Here is a 22,661-nt window from a genome sequence, read left to right as displayed (position 1 = left end):
ATGAAGGGTCCAAAACTGCACACAGAACCCAAGGTGTGGCCACACCAGTGCCGAGTACAGACAGACATTCTCTGCCCTACTCCTGCTGGCCACACTATTTTTGGCACAGGCCATGATGCCATTGGCCTTCTTGGCCACCTGGTCACACTACTGGCTTACGTCCAACGGGATGTTGACCAGCACCCTCAAGTCCCTTTCTGCTGAGCAGCTCTCAAGCCACTCTTCCCCCAGCTTGTTGTGACGAAAGTGCAGGACTCAGCCCTTGGCCTTGTTGAACCTCATATCATTGGCTTTGGCCCATTGATCCAGTCAGTATCTGCAGAGCCTTCCTACTCTCAATAATATCACTGCCTAGGACTACCTGCTCGTTTTTATTATCCTTACTGTAACAACTGTATACATTAATCTCTAATCAAGTGATCACTGATAATTATTTGAATTTGTTTCTTTTGGAGGTATAAATAAAGGGCACATACATTTAACTACACCAGCCTAAAAAACTAACACAGATACTTACTTTTACCTTGTATGACCACCCATTTTGCCTTGAGAAATATCACCTCAAAATGCGAAAGCAGACTACTAGTAACAAACAGTTTGCGTGTACATCAGTGAGGAGAGCTTGAGGCAGAAGGGAGCTTAGATTGCACTGTTGTCTTTCTGAAGGTTACTTCTATTTTCTACAGCAAAATTACCTGGGTAAAATCCTGAAGTATGTTTAGGCACATACAACTTTCTGTGCACTATTATAATACAAATAGTAAAATGAAAGCAGGGAAAATGTTTTTTTTTTTCATTTTCAGTTGCAGTTTGAAATACTAGTAATAACCCAGGATAGTATACCTGCATGTATACCCTAACCATTAACGTTATTTTATATTATTTAGTACATTAAAGACTTCCCACTTTGCATAATATAAAATTTCAAGGAATAAAACACTAATCTCATGCATGGCACACTGTAAATAAACTCTAAGAGAAGCAACAAATCATTGTGCTAACCATGGCTGTCCAAAAAGCTCACACATACAGCAGTGAATACTGAAGAGCTTCCTGTTGTTCTAAACTAATACATTCTGCACTACTTTTGTAGCAAGTTCCTTTAATAGCATCTGTTGTACATATCAAAGAAATGGAATTTATGGACAGAGATACCAAAAAAGTATGAGAAAGACATAAAATGGTTCATTTACAATGCTGCAAATGTAAAAGTTATCTGGAACACCTTAATAAAATATCAGACCTTTCCAAGTTTAATTTCACTCTTTAGGCAAGTACAGACATGACATACATTTAAAAATGGACATTCTTTTACGACTTATCACAAATCAAGGTACAGTGCAGGTATTCCCCCCACCCTACCCCAAAGAAGAATATCAATTATATTATTGTTACATTAGATGATGTTTTCGCCATTTCTTCAGGAGAGTGACTCTTTATTACTTCTTTGATGAACTGTTCAAGTGCAGTGAAATAACCCTGGCACTGCCAAGTGTCATTATGAGTTCCATCAGGAAATATCGCCAATCTCTTAGTCCGAGCTGGGGATAATTCATAAAGTTGCTTCATCATAACTGGTGGAATTAACTGGTCAGACAACCCAGAGATGAAGAGAGAAGGCATTCTGCACTGAGAGATTTTTCTGTAGGACAGAAATTTATTTTTGTAGCACCATAAGGGAAGATATCGCATTGGAAAGAAAGAGAACAAAGTGCTGGCCATATAAGGGATGCTGAGAAAGGTGTTCTCCACCACGATGGCAGAAATCCTATGGGAATTTTCAGAAGCTAAGTGAATAGCTACTGCTCCCCCCAAGGAACGGCCAAAAAGAAAAATTTTTGTTTTATCGAGATCGGACCGAGTCATCACATAGTCTAACACAGCCTCAGAATCTAAGTACAAGCCTTCTTCACTTGCTTCTCCTTCACTTTTTCCATACCCTCTATAATCGACCAGAATTAAGTTTACTTTCAGGTTTACCAGCATTAACAAAGCATTTGGCAACCTGTGGCCGATGTTGCCTGCATTGCCGTGAAAGTAAATGATGGTTGGAGAATAAGCTGCATTGTCCCCTGTGTACCTCAGCAGGATAAGATTGAGAAGAACTCCATCTTTGGTTCTGATGAAGATATTTTCATGTGGTATACCAGTAGGCATAGGAACATAAAGGCGTGATGAAGAGGGCTGTTCAGGAAAGTAAAGCAGCACATCCTGGAATTTATATAATATACCCGCTATCGATACAAATATTAATATAAGTAGTATAATGCCTCCGTACAAGTGGAAAGTCACTATCAAGGGCAAAAGACAAATACGGCAGAGACTCCAAGACCAGGAAGCCAAAGCTAGTAGCCATCTTTTAACAAAGGTCCAAAGCATCCATGATTTTTCCATTGTAGAAGTCAGTGATCTTTTACTCCAAGTAAATCCTGCAAAAAAAGCCAAAGGTATGCACATAAATATAGCGAAAAGAAAAACGAAGCGATTTAAGCATTCATACTTGTAGAACATTAATGGTAAGTCAACATATCGGAGCATTAACATCAAATTTGGTGGCAAACTCCCTTTTTGGAAACCATTTGACTCTGTAAAAACAAGCAGAAAAGCAACCATAAGGAAAGGCTTTAGAACTCTTCAAAATCCCAGCAAAATCCATTAACAGCACTAGAAAATTGGTTGACTGAGACCATAGTAACTTACGCTTTCCCTGTCTTCCCTACTCCCCAAGAGAACAACCATACAGAACGTATCACCAGTTTGTCAAAGCTTCTTATATAAGTAATTCTAAAATCCCAAACACAAACAAAAATAGCCTTTATTTTTAAGTTGCTAAGTAGCATTCAGTAAGCCTGTGCACACCACTTTGCAGCCAGTGGAGGCTCACCATGCATCCTGGCTCTGTTATTGGCGGCTGTCTTTCAGCATCTCGGTCAACCGTGATTACAGAGCAACACGTGAAGTGGTCAGAAGAGAGATTCCTCTACAGTAAGATACCACACTGTAGTTACCAGTTACCACCAGTTTGCGACAGCCTTTTTTGCTACATTTTGATTGTTTCTGATTTATAACGCTAGTTTTCCACTATCAGATCAGTAATCCATATTAAGTCTTCAGCTGAATGAAGATTGTATCATCACACAAGACCACTGAAAACAGTCAGCTAACTACACTGTTCTCTGATCAATGAAAAGCACAACTGCTGAAAGGACCAAACATGAAAACAGACTCATGACAAAAACACACATACAGCATAAAACGAGGAGAGTGATGTTAATGACCATAGATTAAACCTTCCTTCCAATTATAAGAGACAGTTACATCTCCCAGCATACATATAATCTCTTACAGTATTTACTGCTAGGTTCAAGTGAAATATGGAAACAGGCAAAAACTGCCAAACCTACATGAGAACTACAGTACACCACTCAGTTGCCACACTGCCTGGAATGACAACACAAGCTCACTTGTTTAACAAAGCTAAGTCATACAGCAGTAATAATTACAGTTTAGACACAAAGTTATAACCTCCTGAAATGATGTAATGCAGGAAGAATCTGAATTAAATCCAAAGGAGTTTGACATGCAGAGATGCATCCAAACATTCTGCACCAGCCATCTTGGCAGGATCAAGTGATGACTGGTGACCTCTGCAGCCACAGCTTTTGTGTTCCACAGATGTGTTAAGCATCCAATCTGACCAGGAAAAACTGCCATGTATAACTATTTTATGCAACAATTAGAAATAAATCAGAAATAAAAATAATCTGTTACATCTAAAGATTCACATATTAACCAAAAACAATGTGAAATTAAGATTTTTATATACCGTATCTACTCTAAATACATAAAACTGGTGAAATATAAAGTAGTTAAAAAGAGCAGTTATCCCAGCTTTGTTCTCCTGTATTACTTATAAGCTCATATTTAACATCCACATCCAAGTATTCACAAATATTGTCTATAAGAAAATTTAATTCTTGTGATCCATTTCTCTAGTAAAGAACTCACAGCAATTAGGAGACATATAAAGTAGCTACTTCAATTTCTAAGAAAACTTCCTAATGAAGTTAACAAACGTTTCCTGCATTACATTTCAAGACTATAAGAACACTGACAATGAGAGAGTAAAACCATTCTCCTTATCTATTCAAAATTTTGTTGACTTCCTTACAAATGAGACTCCAAAAATGCTTTCTTATCAAGACATTCACAAGAGTACGAGACTCATCATTAAAACTAATAAAAGATAAAGAAGTAATAAAAATCTCAAAGTGATGAAGTTTTGCAAAATTCCCATATACACTAAGGATTGTTACTTGAAGACTGATACAGCTGACTTTAGTTTAATTTGTGCACCGCTTCTATTTTTATTTTAGTAGGTTAATATTATCAAAATGCTATACTATTGAGATACTGCTGCTGTGTGATTATTTCTGATATATATATATATATATATATCAGTTTATATATATATATATCAGTTTATATATATATAAACTTTGCTACTGGAGTTCTAAAACCAATGCATCCTACAACTAGAACTCAACACACAGTAGTTAACAGGAAGGGCAAACTACACAGCCACAAATGTTTCATGCTCAGTACATATTTAAATAAAGTGGACTACTCTGCACTAATGAATAACTACATTACCATTAAAGTTTTCTTCCCAGTTATGAGAAACTTCACTAGTTCCATTCATTTCCAGGCTGGAATCAGCCCATATCTCATACTTCACATCTTGCTGCAAGATTTGTCAGCTAGACAACTAAGATGTAAGCTTCTCTAGGTTCTTCCCCACTTCCTTCCAATACCAATTGAAAGATCACTGGAGAGATAAAAGATGGTTTCTCAAACAAGCACGCAGGCCTAGAAGAGACTCTAAACCAAATCAGTACAAGCTTATTCTCAATAAAGGTACAATCCATGCTTTCTATGGACCCCAATGCAACAGACCTTCCAAACACTGTCTTGTTTGAGCTGAACAGCAGAAGATGATACAAACAGAACCAAACTTCCACTTGAAGGACAGAAATAAAAAGGGTAAGCTAATATAGTAATTTTCAATGAGCAATAAGGTCAGCACTTTTGAAGTGTATGAGATTTAAGACTGAAGAGTATGAGATTTGAGACTGTTCAATATACTGCAAGACAACACACAGACACAAAACAATTCTCTTCTTGGTCTTCATTTCCCACTTCTGTTGTGCTAGATGGGAAGTTATACACCTTTCAAACACGTTACAATGTAACATCATGCAAAAACTCTGTGTTGAGGTACAAAGAGCATGTGTTACGATTCTCCCGTATCTCTAATTTTTCTGGCTAATAGGGGGCCAGAATAGTCAGGGAAAAGGTGTGAGAGAGGGATAGGAAAGGGAGAACAATGCATTTAGACTTTGATGTCTGACCAGGTTAAAATAAGAAACAGAGCAGACCCACCACCTGGACAAAACTGTCCCTCTTTCTAGACAAGACTGCTTCTCTTCCTGGACTACAAGAACCGCTGATGGACTTGCTCCATAACTGTCTGATGTCCCAGTTATGGCAAGAAGCATGCACACCTTTATGTCTTCTAAAAGAGAACTTTTCAATCAATTTCTGTCTTATGCAAGTATGACTAGGTAATTTTTTTTTCATGGTTGTTTAACAGGATTATCTCAGTTATATTGCCTTCTACTGTTATCTCAGTGATATTGCCTCTACAGCTCTCTAAAGAGACAAGATGAAACATTACTCGTGTATTACAGATGGAGACATGGGAACCAAGGGAAGTCAGCTAGTTGGCCAGTGGCAGGCTAGTGGAAGTTTTATATCACACAGGGAAATAAGGTTTGTCTACAGGTTTCCTTTTCAAATCTCCTAGACAAAACATTAATTCCCTGGAACTCATTCTTGGTTCATTAAAAAAATTTAAAAAAAAAATTTTGAAGGAATATTGTGGCATCATATTTCAAGTAATTGTTGTAATTCCGCAAATGACTTTGCAAGAAAAGTTTTCCTATAACAAGGAGTCACATCCCATTTTACAGCATTCACAGTATTTTATAACTGCTGATTATTTAAACTAATTTAGAGGTTATGTAAACAAGCATAAGGGCATTTTTTTTAAACCTGTCACAAAAGTCAATGTCTGTGACAAATATAGTCAACAACAGCAGAACCATACAGTTCTATATGGTAGATGTTTTCCTAAGTAACTCTTATGTTAATGTTAATTCCTATGTATGCTGTTCTTGTTCTTAGCTACTCTTACTACTGGAAAATATTTCCTAATACACTTAAAAAGAAGGGACACTTATTACTTAAATTCTTCACTTTGGGTTCAATGTTTATTAACCTCCAAATACAAAACCTACCTTCATTTTCTCCAGACTATATAAATTCAGTTGCTCTGCATTCTTCTCATAATGTTTTCTCATTCACAAATATGGTTAGAGGTCCTTCCTCTACCATCCACATGCTTCACATTTCCTCCTGTCCCTCTGATAATGTGCATTAGAAAGGCTAGCCTTTGAGAATCTTGATGCTTCCTACAAGAATTTCTTTGATGATGCTTGTATACTTCAAAGACAAGCAGAAGACAGTACTGAAATACAAAGTTCTATTGTGGAAATCATTAACACACAGGAACAGCAATACAGCCTAATTCAATCTTGACCTAATGAAAGTAAGACTTAGTCGGACTGCTGCTGTACCTTTGGCTCAAAGACCAGTTCAGTTTACACCGCCACATAACTGTATTGCCCCTCAAAACAGAAAGGAAATTTGCAAGTGATGAGTTTCAATTTTATGTCAGAGGGATATACACATATGTTGATATACATACACACACCTGTATCTATACATCTCCACTGCTGAATCCACAGTCCAGGAGCTATTGCAGACCTTTATGTTCTATCAGACGAGCTACAAATCTCATAATTAGGTAACTACTGAAAACACAAATCACTCACAACAATAAAAATTCCGAGAAAAATAATAAGGTCTTTACGATCAAGGTACTTTAACAATATTCTGCTTTGCCCTAATGCTATTCTTAATTGGTTAATGCCATTACTGACTGAAGAATCACAAAAACTCAAGTGCATACTTAGAGTACTTGTGAACAATTTTTCACTCATTCTGAACGGCAGCTGAAATTACTCTTTTATCTGTCGCAAATTCTGTTGTTTTGTCTTGGTCCGTATTTTCAATATTAAAAAAGGGCCATTTTCATACACCAATCACATTATAAAGCATTTACCTTTAGATGTGATGATTTCCCAGGCTTCATCTCTGTCTGAAAGACAATTCCATTTATGAATTGAGTAAAATTGCTTTTGAATTACACACATAATTTACCGTTTGTCTTCAGTTACTTGTAAGAAAATTAAGAAGTGCTAGCATCCAAACCCCCTAGAACTACAACTGCTTTACTGATGAAAATATGCATTTCATATTCATGCTCCACCTATTAAGCTGAACACTTGTTTGAAACATCTGACGAACTTGAAAACATTTTACAATGAAATTCAAGAATCACATCAAAATGTCCTGGACTATACACACAGTACACAGTATATAATATACATAGTGCATAAAAATAAAGTCATGCTAGATTTACATTGTCTCCTTAAAACTAACTTTTAGTGTATGAGCAGCCTTAAAGTTAGTGCTAAGAAGCACAATCCGGTGTTTAATGGCTGCTTCCTCATTTAAGAGCTAAGTCTTAGCACTCACTGCAATCTTTTGGATTTCAAAATAAACAAACAAAATCAGATATTTCTCTGTGTTTTTAAGAAATGCCAAAAGACATCTGTTGGTTTCTACTGCACTTCCTTCTCCTGGACTCTACCTGCTCCAGAAACTGATAAGATTTGCTCAAGCTTTAAATTTACTCATTTATTCAGAAGACTCCTGTAAATAGGAATACTAAGTCCTCAACTTAAAAAAATTAGTTTCACATGGGAAATGATCTGAAAGAAAACTTACAAGCTACAATCTACAAACCTACAAGACAGGAAAAATACACTTCCTTAGTACTAAAATCCTACAGAGACACTCATAAAAAAAAAAAAAGGAGAGAAAGGAAAAATGATAGCAAAGCAGTGACCCCCAATAAAGGAAAAAGCACGGTAAGAATAATTACGTGTCACACATTTAAGGGCTCTGGCTTTTAAAATCAACAAGCCACTTGTCCTACTTATTTCAAACAGGGAATTTTCACAACTCTGCATCAGGTTGCACATGTTCATAATTGAAAGTGTTTTCCTCTTAACTCTTATTACACATCCTTTTACGACCAACAAGTCTTAATGAACCTTATAGGCATGTCTTGAATAATGATGATATTGAATAAAAAACCGCCAAAACAACAACTAACCAAGGCTGGCTATATTACAACCTTAGCTTTCTAGTGAGCATAGGCTTCTAAAACATATTACTTGACAAGTATGTTAAAAAATTTTCCTTTTTACCTAAGACAACCACCTGGTTCAGCCTTGCCAATAGTCACTTGGCACAGTAAGAACATTAAAGTTATCATCATCATCAGCCCAACCTTCTACAAGCATCCCCATTTGCAGGAATTGTTACATACGGCAGTGGAGACAAACGAAACACTAGAGCAAGAGCTTGCTACCAAGAAGCTAAAGATCTCCCGAGGCTTCGCAGGGAGGCACCTGTAGGAACTTCTACGGTGCTGTCAACGCAGCAGCTCCTCGGGAGGTACGTCCCGAAAGGCCGGCACAGGAGCCGCACAACCCCCGGGACAGCACCGTTCCCAGGGAAAAGCCGCATTTATCCACGGAGAGACCCCAAACACCAAACTGACAGCCAAACCTGCCGGCTACCCCCGCCGCCCCGGCTCCCGCCCGCCCCGCCGCGGCCTCACGGGGCGGGGGCCGGCCGCCACCTCCCTCTGCCAAGCGCCCTCCCCGCGGGGCGGGACCGGCCCCGGGGCGGCGAAACCCACCCGCCGCATCCTCCCGGGCGGCCGCCGCCGGTGCCTCGGGCCAGCGCAGACCCCGACGCGCCACTTCAACCACGGCTCCTTCCTCCCGAGGCAGGAAGTCACCGCAGCCGCGGTTCCGCTTCCAGGTCACCGCCCGGCCGTTTTCCCTTCTCTCCTCGCCTTCCTGCACCCGGGGCTCCGCCAGCGCTTCCCCGCCCCGGCCCGGGGGAGGAGCGCGGACCGCGGCATCGCCGGGCCGCCCCTCCTCTTCCGGGGTGGGGCAGCTGGTGTCAGCCCTTCACTGCAGGTATCCCCAGAGCCACGTAAGTTTCCCCCGGGGTGGCTGCGCCTCCATCGCCCCGGCTGTCTCCTCTCGTGCAGAGCAGGAGGTGCCCGCCTGGAAAGTGTCCGCTCCCCCCCTTGGCCGTGGCAGGGGGATGTGGTGTGTGTGTGTGTGTGGTCCCTCTCCGCGGGAGGGAGCCGGCCCCGTTGGACACCGCTCCCTCAGACGGCGAGGAGCGGCCGGGCGACAGGGCCCGAGGGAGCGGGCGGTGTCGGGAGCAGGCTGCGTTCTCGGGCGGGATGGAGGAGGAAATTGGTCTCCGAGCAGTGAAAGCTCCTGCCTGGGCAGCAACGGGAGGGGAGCGCGCTGCCTTCTCCTGCCTTGCAGTCAGTTCTCAGTCTAGGCGATGCCAGTGTTTCAGTGTCGCAGCCCCACCGATGAGTGTGACCCTTGACTAAGGACAGTGGTACCAGCTGATGACCTTTAAGTAAAGCTAATGGTTAAATCTTAGTTAGAAAAAGAAGGAAAAATGTAAATACTAATTAGAGATGGGGTTTTTTTAGAAAAAATGTGATGTCATTTTCTCTAAAAATATATACTTTTTTTTTTGTTCTTAGTGAAAAGCAGACTGATGGCTTCTGCACCTGTTTCTCAGCCTCCTAAAAAAACAGTGGCCTCTCACGTGCCTTTTGCAGATCTGTGTTCTACTCTGGAGCGAATACAGAAGTGTAAATCTCGTCCGGAGAAAACCAAGTATTTTAAGGATTTTCTGGATTCCTGGAGGAAATTCCATGATGCACTTCACCAAAAAGAGAAAGACGTCACAGATTCCTTTTACCCAGCTATGCGACTTATTCTTCCACAACTGGAAAGAGAAAGGATGGCATATGGAATTAAAGAAACTATGCTTGCAAAGCTATATATTGAACTGCTTCATTTACCGAAAGATGGAAAAGATGCTGCAAAGCTTTTAAATTACAGAACACCTACAGGCTCACGAGGAGATGCTGGAGATTTTGCAATGATCGCATACTTTGTGCTAAAACCTAGGAGCCCAAAACAAGGCAGACTGACAATAGAACAAGTCAATGAACACTTAGATGCGATAGCTAATAATAATGCTGCTAAAAATAAGGGTCAGTTAAAGAAAAGTCTTCTTCAGTTAATTACCCAGAGCACGGCACTGGAACAAAAATGGCTCATCCGGATGATTATAAAGGATCTAAAGCTTGGTGTTAGTCAACAAACTATATTTTCCGTTTTTCATCCTGATGCTGCTGAATTACACAACGTCACAACTGATTTAGAAAAAGTTTGCAGACAGCTGCATGATCCGTCTGTCTCACTTAGTGATGTTTCTATCATGTTGTTTTCTGCCTTTAAACCAATGCTTGCTGCTATTGCAGATGTCCAGCAAATTGAGAAACAGATGAATAACCAGATATTCTACATAGAAACTAAGCTGGATGGTGAACGTATGCAGATGCACAAAGATGGGGATGTGTATAAATATTTTTCCCGAAATGGGTTTGACTATACTCAGCAGTTTGGTGCTTCACCCCTTGAAGGTTCATTAACGCCATTTATTCATAACGTATTTAAAAGCAATATACAAAATTGCATTCTCGATGGTGAAATGATGGCTTACAATCCTGAAACGCAAACCTTTATGCAAAAAGGAAACAAATTTGACATAAAAAGAATGGTGGAGGACTCTGATCTGCAGACCTGCTTCTGTGTGTTCGACGTATTGATGGTTAACGATCAGAAGTTGGGCCACGAAGTACTAAGCAAAAGATATGAAATCTTGAGTAGCGTGTTTACCCCGGTAAAGGGCAGGATGCATATTGTACATAAGAAAAGTGCCAGAACAAGAAAAGAAGTAATTGATGCTTTAAATGAAGCAATAGATAACAGAGAGGAAGGGATTATGGTGAAAGATCCCATGTCCACCTACAAGCCTGACAAACGTGGGGAAGGCTGGTTAAAAATCAAGCCAGAATACGTGAATGGACTGATGGATGAACTAGACCTTTTAATTGTTGGTGGCTACTGGGGAAAGGGGTCACGTGGTGGGATGATGTCTCATTTTCTGTGCGCTATTGCAGAGACGCCCCCCCCAAATGAAAAACCAACCGTTTTCCACTCAATTTGTCGTGTTGGCTCTGGCTATACTATGAAGGAGTTGTATGATCTAGGCTTGAAACTGGCGAAATTCTGGAAGCCCTACCATAGGAAGGACCCTCCCTGTAACATTTTGTGTGGAACGGAAAAACCTGAAATGTACATTGAACCTTGCAACTCTGTCATAGTTCAGATCAAGGCAGCCGAGATCGTTGACAGTGATATGTACAAAACTGACTGTACTTTGAGGTTCCCCCGAATCGAGAGGATACGTGAGGACAAAGAATGGTACGAGTGCATGACTTCAGACATGTTAGAAGACCTCAGAAGCAAAGCAGAAGGGAAACTGGCATCTAAGCACCTTCATGTAGATGAGTATGATGAGCCGCATGAGAAAAAAAGGAAAACTGTTTCAAAAGTGAGGAAGGTAATTGGAATAGCTGACCAATTTAAAGCTCCTGATCTTTCTAGTGTAAACAAGGTTTCAAATGTATTTGAAGATGTTGAGTTTTGTGTTATGACGGGAACGGGGAAATACACAAAGTCTGAGCTGGAAAGCAGAATAGCTGAATGTGGTGGCAGTGTGGTACAGAACCCAGGGCCGGAGACTTACTGTGTCATTGCAGGAGCTGAGAATGTCAGAGTGAAAAACATCATTGCTTCCAACAAATATGATGTGGTGAGGGCAGAGTGGCTCCTTCAATGTTTTCAAACCAAAATGCTGGTGCCTTGGCAACCAGCCTTTATGATTCACATGTCTCCTGACACAAAAGAACATTTTGCTCGTGAGTATGATTGTTATGGAGACAGCTACACAGCAAACACAGATGTTGCACAGCTCAAGGAAGTGTTCTCAAGAGTGAAAGACAATAAAGCAATGCCTTTGGACATAATTGCAGAGATAGAAGAACGTTATTCATGGAACAGTTGTCAGCTCAGTATATTCAGAGGAAACACTATTTATGTGGACTGTTATGCCATTGTTAATGAGCCTAAAAGCAAAATCCCTGCAATAGCACTATCAATTAGAGCTTTGGAGCTCCGCTTTTATGGTGCAAAAGTAGTCTCTCACCTTGTAGAAGGTGTCTCCCATGTTGTTATAGGAGAAGATCATTCCCGGGTAAAAGAGATTAAAGCACTCAGGAGAACGTTTGGGAAAAAATTTAAAATTGTAACTGAGCTGTGGGTAACAGAGTCAGTGGAGGAAGGAGTCGCAAAGAATGAAAATCAGTACTTAGTTTAAAGTAGTTTTTACGATCGGAGCAAAGGCATTCTGGTTGGAATGATTGGACTCGGATTTTATGAGGTTGCCTTAAATTTTTTGTGTGTTTTCATATCTGCTTAAAGCTGAGTCTGGCTAAAGAATAACACTGTATTGCTGAAATCAGAGGAAGGCTTTTAATTATAGTGTTGCGGAAGCAAGAGGACGCTAAGCTATGTTGGAGGAATAAAAACCACCACAAGATAAATAGTGTAAGCCTTTTAATGCACAAACAGATCTGAGGAGAGATTTAATATTTTAAATAAATAAAATATGTTTGAAACTGGCTAGTTTGTGCTAGCTGTTAATAATGCTTGCCTCCATTTTTCAAACTGGAGACAATAATTTACTGTTTTATGGAGATTCTACTATTTATTTATTGTTTATTTATCAATTTGCAGTCATATTCATGTTTTCGTGGATGTGTTTTGTGTGTATTCCATATGCTACAGAATTTGGTAATTTATAAACTTCATCTGTACTATTTTAATTTGTTTACATTGGTTTTAGCATTGAGCACTGCACAGCCTCAGAAGCACTTTGATTTTAGGTATTGCTTAGATCCCATGTTTCTTTGTGTAAATAACCTTTCTAAAGTAGAACCTAAACTTTTGAGTGAGGTGCTAATGAATTAATAATGACCTATATATGTATGAAATACAAATCAGTTACTTAAAAGCTAATAACCCCCTGTGCTCATTACAGTTAAAGCTAAACTGAAGTGCAACAGGGCTAGGCTTTTACAATCAGCTATCAGTTTATCTTTCAAATTATACTTCTTAAGCTATTTTAGTAATGTAGGATTAATTTCCAAATATCCAGTTCAATGTATATTTTTTCAATTACTAAATAAAATCTATTTTTAAAGTCTGTCTGGTATTTATTTTTAGTAAGCAATAATACTTTTGAAAAGCACAAAACTTAGTTTCTGATTTTGCTGTTAGATAATTGATGCATTAACTTTGAGGGGAGAAGAGTTGAGGGCTGAGTTCTTGTTATGTCAATACTGGTACCAAACAGAATTGCTGTTGGGGAGATCACACAGAATCAGTTTTTAGCTGACCTGTTTCTTCAATACTTTTTGTGGTTGTGTTCATACAAAAGTTACCGTAAAAAGAATTGAGAAATCTTACATGAAAGACTAATTGGACAGAAGTTTATTGTTATCTCTTATAGTTGGTGTCTTCTCCCTTATTATTTGAAATATACTAAATAGGTAAAATGTAATAAACACTGACCACAGATTACTGTTAGCAGGCCTGCTTTTCTCATCTACTTGCGTGGGGCTTGTATGGTGGGACTGTGCCATTTGTTGGTGAGGCCTTGTGCCTGTCTTGCTGTTCCCCTAGCACACTTTCCCTTGTGGGCAGCCCTCTTGTATCCCTCGACACAATAAGGAATTGAATGAAGGAAGGAAAGTCGGCTTCCTTGCTTCTTTCTGTTATGGAAATACCCATCCATCACAGAACTACCTTTTTTTATCCCCCTGATATTCATCTGGTATTTGGTTCGGATGTGGACTTCTATCCAGGACCAAATTAAAAAATTGTGGAAAGCTTATGATTTTTTTTACCATAGTACATCTGTTTGGTGAAACACTTAAAAACTGTGTGGTCCCTGTTGCTCAATTTCCAGTTTGTCTTTCCTGAAAGAGTCCATCTGTATGTTTTGAAAGAGTCTGTATTAAGAAGGTCCATTTATTCAGGTGAAATCAGTCAAAACCTGTCAGCTATAGCAAAATAACAGATAAGGTGTACTATTCTGTTTATGGCACCTCAGTTTAATGATTTGGTGAGAGATTTTAAAAAGCCCTGTAGTTTGCTACTGGGATTTTTGTAATATTCAGTCTTTCTGTTAAAAAAATCTAAACAACGCACAGTCATTTAATGTTTCCATCCATGTATAACTGCAGTTTGAATTCCTTCAGAAGAGGGACTTGACGTTATAAAATGTCACGAAAAGGATTAAGAAATGTTCATTCGAAGGTGACTCAGGAAATGCCTTTTAAGATAGTTCAAGCAAGTATAAAGCATCTCCAGCTGGTAACAGCTGTTGTACCACGAAACAGTAGATGGCCCTGTAAAATTTTACAGTACTGCTCTTTGCTGTGAGGGGATAGGAATGAGAGAACACTAATTTTGACTTATTATACAAACCTAGCAGCGAAGGTAGAGTTTATAGGTATAATTAAAATGTTTCTCCATGTTGCTTTCTGGAAGTAAGGAAATTAAAAGGTATCCACCTCAAAATTGTTTTCTTTTAGAAAAAATATATTTAGCATTATGTTTGGATGCTTTTTACAGATGTAGCTCTTCTTTCTTAATTTTGGGGAAGATTATTTTGAGAGAACATATAAGCGATAATTTAAGTTCAAACTGCAAGCATTAATGTTCTTTGCTTTTCTAATAAAGGATGCAGAAAGCCTGAGCATGTGATTGTGTTTGAAAACTGAGATAACAAGGAAGTTTCAACATGTATAATTGGCACTAGGTTAGTGACAAAATATATTTAAATTCATTCCTCTGTTAATGCTGCGGGTAGAGGAACTATGTAAAGCCATGAAACCAGAGTTCATTTTCCTCCTGTGTCATGTATCGTATATAAAGTAAAATACAGTTTTCAGGACTGAAGTTGCCAGAAATAAGATACCAGGGAAAAAAGGATTGTTACGCACAAAATATGGTGTGAGAGATTGTGTATTCCACTCTGTCATCATCAGTCTTTCCCAAAGTAGAATGAATTTACATAGTCTGGTTCTATATAGAACTAGTTAGAAAAGGTTAGCTATGATATTACTATAACTATGATAGTAGTGTTGCTTTTTATGAAGTTCAAATTAGCTTTTGGAAATAGGTTCAGGTAGAAGGTTGTTTTGTTTTTTGTAGAATTCTTTGTGGTTCTGATTTAAATTTTTATAATTTGTCTAGCATTATGTGTTTTGTTATAGTGTAAGACTAGCTTGGTGGACAAGCGTAGAGCACTAGATGCTGGTTTTCTGGAGTTTACGAAGCCTTTTGACACTGTCCTGTAATATTCTCATAGACAGCAGATGAAGTATGAACTAGATGAATGCACAGGGAAGTGGACTGAAAAGTGGTTGAAATGCCAGGCTGAGAGAGTTGTCATCAGCAGCCGAGGTACAAAACAAGAGGCAATGGGCACAAAATGAAACGTGAACTTTTGCTTAAAACTAGAAAAATACTTTCTTACTGTGAGGGTGGTGAAACACAGGAACAGGTTGCTCTGAGAAGTTGCAGAGTCTCCGTCCTTGGTGACATTCAAAACGCAACCAGGTCCAGTCCTAAACAACCTGCTCTAGCTGATGCTTCAAGTGGATAGAGTTGGACTAGATGATCTTGAGAGGTGCCTTTCAGCCTCAATTGTTCTGTGAATCAGGTCTGAAGTTCCCAGTCTGATTTCAGGGGTCTTGTGAATGGGCAAAGTGTCAAATGGTGACATATTATAAATTGCAAATTTAATGTTTTGGGTTTTTTTCATTTGCAGTACAAGAGGTATTAGTATAGCTAGCTCTGTTTATGGGCGTGATTTTGACAGCTACGCATTAAACTGGAAGAAAACCATAGAATTTACATAATCCTATACTGTAAAACACTAATTAACTAATGAGTCTATCAGCAAAAGGACCCCCAATTCAAAATACATTCCCCCCCAAAAAAACCCCCACCAAAACAACCAAATCAAAAAACCAAAATAAACCAAATTGAATTATAATGAACATGAACATCTCTATTGGTGGAAAGAGTCTCTAAATGTTGTGTATAAATGTTTAAATACTAGCCATATCTGAGAGAAGAACTTGTTTTCAATATGAGGTGATACATAGCTGTATCAATTTTGAAAGTGAAAGCAGGTTCCAGTAACTTAACCACTTTCATCTGATTGCCAAGTCTTGATCCAGGGGTGCTAAAGTAACAGCTTCTTTCTTGAGATGGTGAATTTTACAAACATAAACCCTACTCTACATATACAAGGAGGAGGTAGGATTTCACCACATTCTTGCACATGAAAGCTTCTTCCTGCAGCTAATATGCTACAGCCTGCCATCCCTCAGAAGGCTTTGCTACAGCAGCAACCAAAGACAATGTGTTCTTTGAAATTCATGTTTTCAACCTCCTCATCTTACACCTGCAGTTAATGAACTAACGGTCTGGTCGCAGGCAGGTGGATATGGGTGTGTGTCTGTGCACAATTATGTGCATAGATGCATGTATTCAAATAAAAGCAATAGATGCGTAACATAGTTAGTCTCAGATTAGTTTTTGTGTTTGCTTTTCTCCTCCCTGGTCTCCCACAGTTTCTCCCTAGACTTGGTCTCTTTTGACTAGTGTATTATAGATTTTACTACCAGACCTGTGTGCTGCCAAAGAGGAAAGACTTTATTCATCCAGTTTAAAGCTAGCTTGTGTGCCTCTGCATTATGCTTCAGTCTGTCCTATAAATATGTTCACATGTGATTATATCAGACAAAGTTACATACCTCTTGAATTTATTTTGGGGTTGTTTTTATTTATTTTATTTTACTTAAAATCTCTGACTGCTGTTGGAGTAATAGATTACTCAAGGCAAAAATAAATATGAAGATGACAGTTATCATATTGTTCAGATTTCTGAACATGGTTATGTGAATAAAAGAGAAATAAACAGGATAGCCAGTTTTGTTGATTACATCTAGCTGTAACTGAAATACAGCAGGTGCTGCAACTGGACTGCCTGAACCAAGGCAGAGCGGTGAGATCACATGCCTTAGCAACATTAACAAAGTTATTAAATAAAAGGAAAAAGAAAAACATAATTTTACTCTTTTTTTTTCCACTCTGAATTATGTGGTAACTCTAGAATAAATTTTTTTATATTCATATGTTTAAATTATTATGGTTGTTGAAGAGCTGTATAAACACACCCAACTGCTGTATGCATATTTCAACAAATTCCTGGCAGACGTTCAGTAAATGGCATCTGAGGTGTAGTACAGGTAATATTTAGATTTTTAAGACTGAAATAACTTTTTTTAGTAACTGGGGGATTTAAAGGAATATTTTACCGCTAAGAAGAGACATGAGTCTTAATATGTAAGGGGACAGGAAAAATATTCTGCTGGATATGTTTTGGATAACCTACCTTCCTGACCTGTATTTTTGGCAGGCGTGGCCAATTCATTTCATGGCCGTTCAATTTACTCCTTTTCAAAAACCATGCTTACATTTTCTCTCATAGTGCATTATCTTTTAGTGTAAAAAGCTTTTAGAATTACATGGTATTTGTCTCTACGTGCTTTGTGCTGGGTTGTCTTTGTTTATGAATTCTGGTCTGATTTAAACAATTTGGTCTGATTTATTTCGGGGTGCTGAACCCTTAGCTCACGTTTTGGCTGCTGCCCAGGGATGAACTGTGGCTCAGTCATGACCCTCCTCTGGACTTCCGCAGCTGCATGACTGTCTGTCCAGCATGTGAGTGAGCTCCAGAAATATAGATATTTATGAAGAGAGAGAGAGAGGTTTATGTGGTACTATGAAGGCTCGTCTCAGCCCTCACCTCTTTTTATTCCTTCATCTTTACCAATGCTGAGGAATATTTTTAGAGATCCCAGAACCAGATAGGAAGGGTAAACAACAAGAATTTGTGACAGGGTTGCAGGATTGGTACCTGCAGACTGCCCCAGGCTAACCAAACTTGCCCCTAAAACGTGACTGTGCCTTAGGCATGGACATTTCCCCCCCCATCCAGAAGACAGACTGGAAGTTTTACTTGGTCAGCAGAAGTTCCCATGACTAGGCACAGACTGTATGACAATTTCTTGCATTTTGCTGCCTACACTAAACAGAAAAGGTATTTCCCAGTTACAGGCCTTTAAACTGTATTGTCGGCCACCAGCTGTATCTCATTCATATACTTAAAGTTCTCATTTCTTAAAACAGTCTGGTCATGCAAAAGCTGCACCCATAGCCCTGGACAGGCCTTTCTAGTTGGTGCTTCATAAGTATTTTGGAAAATGCTATTTGGTTCAGACCAAACAGCATTATGGACAACAGCATGGTAGTGGTAGGCCAGTGCTGTGGATCTGTCTAGTCAGAGTGACGAATTGAGCCTGGGTTGAGCATCTGAGAGAGATGCAGCCTTATGCCTATGGAAAATCCATGCTGTGTCCTGAATTATGTTCAGGAGCAGAGAGGAAACATGAGGAGGTAGCTGGGTTTTGTGGTCCCTGAGCATGGGCAGAACTCTGCTGTGGAAATTTGAGATCCTGAGAAGACTTGAAAGTGTTCATGATTGACCATGCCATTATAGGTGACGTCAAAACAGAGGCCAAGAAAAAAGACCAGAGGTGCCTCTTACACAGACTGAGGGGATATGAAGAATGCTATGTCAACATAACCAAAGTGTTCAGTCCAACCAGAGTAGTGGCAGGACTTGGCTGCTGTTCAGTTAAACCTTCACCCACAATTATCTGCCCTTTGGCTAAGTTCCAGCATTCCCAGAGGTAATTTTAATATTCACTTATTATCTTACAAAGGTTTTAGCAATCAGACAACACACAAATCACAAATTATCTTTTACAATTATATTAAAAGCTAACAGGAATTAAAATAAAGATTAAAATCATTTAGCAGCATTCATACAGCAACAGTTCCCCAAAGATCAGCACAAGCCATGGAACACTGGCAGGAAATAGTTAGGCAGGTGGCCAGCATAGATAATTTGACTCATCAGTATCCAACCAGTCTTTGCATTGATTAGTCAGCCTAACCTTCCTCTGCACACATTTACTCCTTTCCCCACCCCCTTTCATCCTCTACTTACTCCTTGTAGGTGGGGTTGCACCCTGCAGAATCCTGTGCTAGGTCTGGTTTTAAATGTTGTTAGAAGAGGGAGACAGGCTGTTTCAATTAACATATTTAAGTATGACTTGGAAGTTAGTTAAATGCAAAACCAGAAGTTCACGCAGCAGCGTTAAGCAGTATGTGCCGAAAATGGTGTGAAATAATTTCTGTGTACAAGGATAACAGGTTGGATTGGCTGTGTTATATCCATGAAAGTACTGGATAAAAAAAAGCAGGTTCAAGGAGATCTCAAGGAAGAAATAATTTCTGCCAATATATCCTTCTAACTTAAATGTTGACCCATCAACAATATGTGCATCTAGCTTCAAATCAGAACTGCTTAAGTTTGCTAAACAGCCTCTGGAGATCTGCAGAGAGAAGTCAGTACCAGCTGTTTCCCATTACTTGGACAAAAACTTTCATCACTTCCATGGTATCATGCAGTTCACTGATTTGGGTGTCCAGCCTGTTCACTGCAGCTGTGAACTTAGTGCTCTGTGAAGACTTTATAAGATAAAGTGGGTCCTCTTCCCTGGACTTTGTCCTTGTAAAATGGTCAACATATACCCCAGAAAACCAGAGGTAGAAAGCCTGTTTTTATCTGTCTCAAAGAAGTCCATAGAAGTGAAATCTGATTCCCTTTGGCTCTTTACATCTCTTTCTCCATGACTTTTATTATCCTGCATGCATCTATGCTTTGGGAGAACAGTTAATAGAGCTTTCACCCTTCTATATATAATGCCTATTTGATTTACAGTTTGTGATTTGAGTGTTCCCCAGGAATGGGAGGACCATGCTAGTGTAGTATTCTATTGCACCCAAAACATCTTACTGCTTGGGTAAGTTCTCTGACTAATGGACTATTATACCAAAAGGGGCCTCTAGAAACCTGATAAACTGTGTGAAACACTGTTAAGGGCAAAGAAAAATCTCACTAACCAAAGGAAATTTGCTTCTTTTTTTTTTTTTTCCCCTCCAGATATGTAAGGCAAGATTAGCACAGAGCTTGAATTCTTGCTAAACTCAGGTGAACATAAACTGGTCTTTGAAAAGGCCTGGTAAAGATCCAGATTTTAGAATAGCTTTGTAGCCTGGATTAATGAATGAAATATTTGCCATGACAACTTTCAGTCCCTGATCTCAAAGCTGTTTAGTTGTTTGACATCACAGAATCTTTATATAAAAGGAGAAATCATGATAGGAACTGATACAGCAATCCAGATAAATGCCCTAGCCATTAGCCCACAGGATGTAGTGAGTAGTCTGGAGCTGATGCAAGGGAGACTGTATTTCCAGTGAAGTTCCCAAGTAAAGGAGAGAGAGTTCACACATCTTCTGGTTGAAAACATCTATAGGTTTCCCAAATGTCAGGTCACAGTTTCAGTTTGGGGCAATAGCTTATCTGTCAACTATCGTATTGCTCCTGATGGATCAAGAAATGTTAGAAGGTACAGTGGTCCAGTCTGAAAAGGGGACGTGCACAGTGTTGGGGAATTTTTATGATACGCCTAGAGTTGAATTAAACACACGTGTGCTTAAATATAAAAGAAAAATAATAATGAATAATGCATCGGCCAGAGTACTACCACTATATGTGGTTCTACATGGAGTCTACAAAGTTGGTTCACAAGCAGATTCCTTATAAACTCTTGCATCAGCACCAGTTTTGATAGTAGTTGCATGTGGCATCTCAGCCCAGTTGTGAATCCATCCCCCATCCCAGCTCTGCTGGCCAAAGGTTGCCCCTGAGCTTGGGCCCCTGCATGCTGTCATTCCAGGATGGTCTACAAGTCAATGCTGAGGTTGTCCTCATCTCATCACTCAGGGAACCTTTATTCCCTTGCAAGGAGTCCATCTGTCTCTGGAATTCCTGCTTTCAGACAGGTTAACCCCTTCTTGCAGTTGGACCTTCTTGCTCTCCATTCCAGACCATTCCTTGGTCACAGATTGCCACTACTGAGCAGTTACAATTACAACTTCCCCTTCAACAGACAGATTTCAAAAGCCGGATCATGTAGTGGAGAGTGCAGATCATTTAAGACCTTTCCTCTTAGAGATTATACCCCCAAATTATCCCCCCATTCAAGCTATGCCACCAATTTCTTTTGGTCTGTTTTATTTTTGGTGGTATCCACAGAAACTCAGCGTGGCTGAGTCAGTACCTGTTTTATATAACCAACTGATGGAACTGTTTTGTAACACTTTGGACACCTCTAGCTATTTGTAAAGAGACTGACAGCATAATATATACAGCTTTAAAGTAAGTAGCAATTATTCATTGCTTGGCAGATACAGAAGTTAGGTACATAATAAAGAGCTAGGATAAATGTTACTGTGTTCAGTCTTTGCCTCTTCTCATGCAACACTCGGAGACTCCTTGATAGCCAAGTGGGAGTCAATGAGGTCAGATCAGGAAGATCCTGAGTCAGGTAAAGTCACAAAGGTTGGCCCTTGCTGCTTCCTGGATTTCATCTCTTCATGCGTTGTTCGCTCCCACCTCCCTCTTCTTCCTTCAGGATTTTTTCTTCTCTACTTTGACATTTTTCCTCCTAAATCCTTGAACCATTAACAATCCCAGTTTCAGTAATCCTACCTCCACTGGCAATTTTACCTTTCTTATCTTGCATGTCTTCACTCTACATCCACAACTATTCCATCCATATCTTCAAAGGGACTCAACTCAGTTATCACTTCACAGCAAACCTACTGCTATGGTTCAGTCTGACATGCAATGAAATTCACCGTTTCTTTAAAGCCACACTGGTTGTTGTTATAACAAATATTGTCAGATAGGGGGTGGGTGACCTGTGTTAAATATCCTGTGGTTGAGAGGTTATAGGCTCACTCGTGCCAGCTTAGCAGAGGAAACCCATGTGAGCAGGCTTGAGGCCATGATATACTCTGGGCATTCCTCACCTTGCCTGTGGAAGCTGTGCAGGAGCACTGCATTGCCAGCTCTGCTGGTTATACATTTCACTCAATAACAGCTTAATGCAGAATGCATAAACAATACTTCACAAATAGATTCAAGTTTAAAGCTTCTGCATCCTAAACCAACACAAAGCTAATGGATTAATTTGTCACTGTACATATATATACACATATACCTTTGTATATACATATTAGCTTTGTATATAAGTATATACACACACATATATAAAACTGTTGTCCTCCTACAGAAGAGGTCCCAGCCGTAGATTTTAACTAGATGGGAGTGCC

The 22,661-nt window shown here is 39.5% G+C and overlaps 2 protein-coding genes across 7 annotated transcripts; one reads left to right on the top strand and one right to left on the bottom strand.

The window, feature by feature from the left end:
- Positions 1–1,230: 1,230 nt before the first annotated feature.
- Positions 1,231–9,109, bottom strand: ABHD13 (abhydrolase domain containing 13). 5 transcript variants are annotated; one of them, XM_027710106.2, is made up of 3 exons: positions 8,957–9,109; positions 7,247–7,282; positions 1,231–2,429 (listed from the first exon to the last, which is right to left on the bottom strand). In XM_027710106.2, the coding sequence occupies exon 3, from the start codon at positions 2,392–2,394 to the stop codon at positions 1,381–1,383; it is 1,014 nt and encodes a 337-aa protein (XP_027565907.1). In that variant the 5' UTR covers positions 2,395–2,429; positions 7,247–7,282; positions 8,957–9,109; the 3' UTR covers positions 1,231–1,380. The 5 variants fall into 5 exon arrangements, with proteins under 5 accessions (XP_027565907.1, XP_027565909.1, XP_027565906.2 ...); XM_027710108.2 differs by having other exon boundaries at positions 7,247–7,278; positions 8,957–9,101; XM_027710105.2 differs by lacking the exon at positions 8,957–9,109 and adding an exon at positions 8,664–8,681.
- Positions 9,110–9,139: 30 nt separating this feature from the next.
- On the top strand, positions 9,140–13,473 carry LIG4 (DNA ligase 4). Of its 2 annotated transcripts, none has more exons than XM_027710103.2 (2): positions 9,140–9,258; positions 9,836–13,473. In XM_027710103.2, the coding sequence occupies exon 2, from the start codon at positions 9,850–9,852 to the stop codon at positions 12,583–12,585; it is 2,736 nt and encodes a 911-aa protein (XP_027565904.1). In that variant the 5' UTR covers positions 9,140–9,258; positions 9,836–9,849; the 3' UTR covers positions 12,586–13,473. The 2 variants fall into 2 exon arrangements, with proteins under 2 accessions (XP_027565904.1, XP_027565905.1); XM_027710104.2 differs by having other exon boundaries at positions 9,188–9,242.
- The last annotated feature ends 9,188 nt before the right edge of the window (positions 13,474–22,661 follow it).

This window comes from Pipra filicauda, unplaced genomic scaffold (assembly GCF_003945595.2).
Source record: "Pipra filicauda isolate LSUMZ 115617 unplaced genomic scaffold, ASM394559v2 scaffold439_size563993_pilon, whole genome shotgun sequence".
NCBI lineage: Eukaryota > Metazoa > Chordata > Aves > Passeriformes > Pipridae > Pipra > Pipra filicauda.
This window is presented reverse-complemented; position numbering and strand designations above follow the sequence as displayed.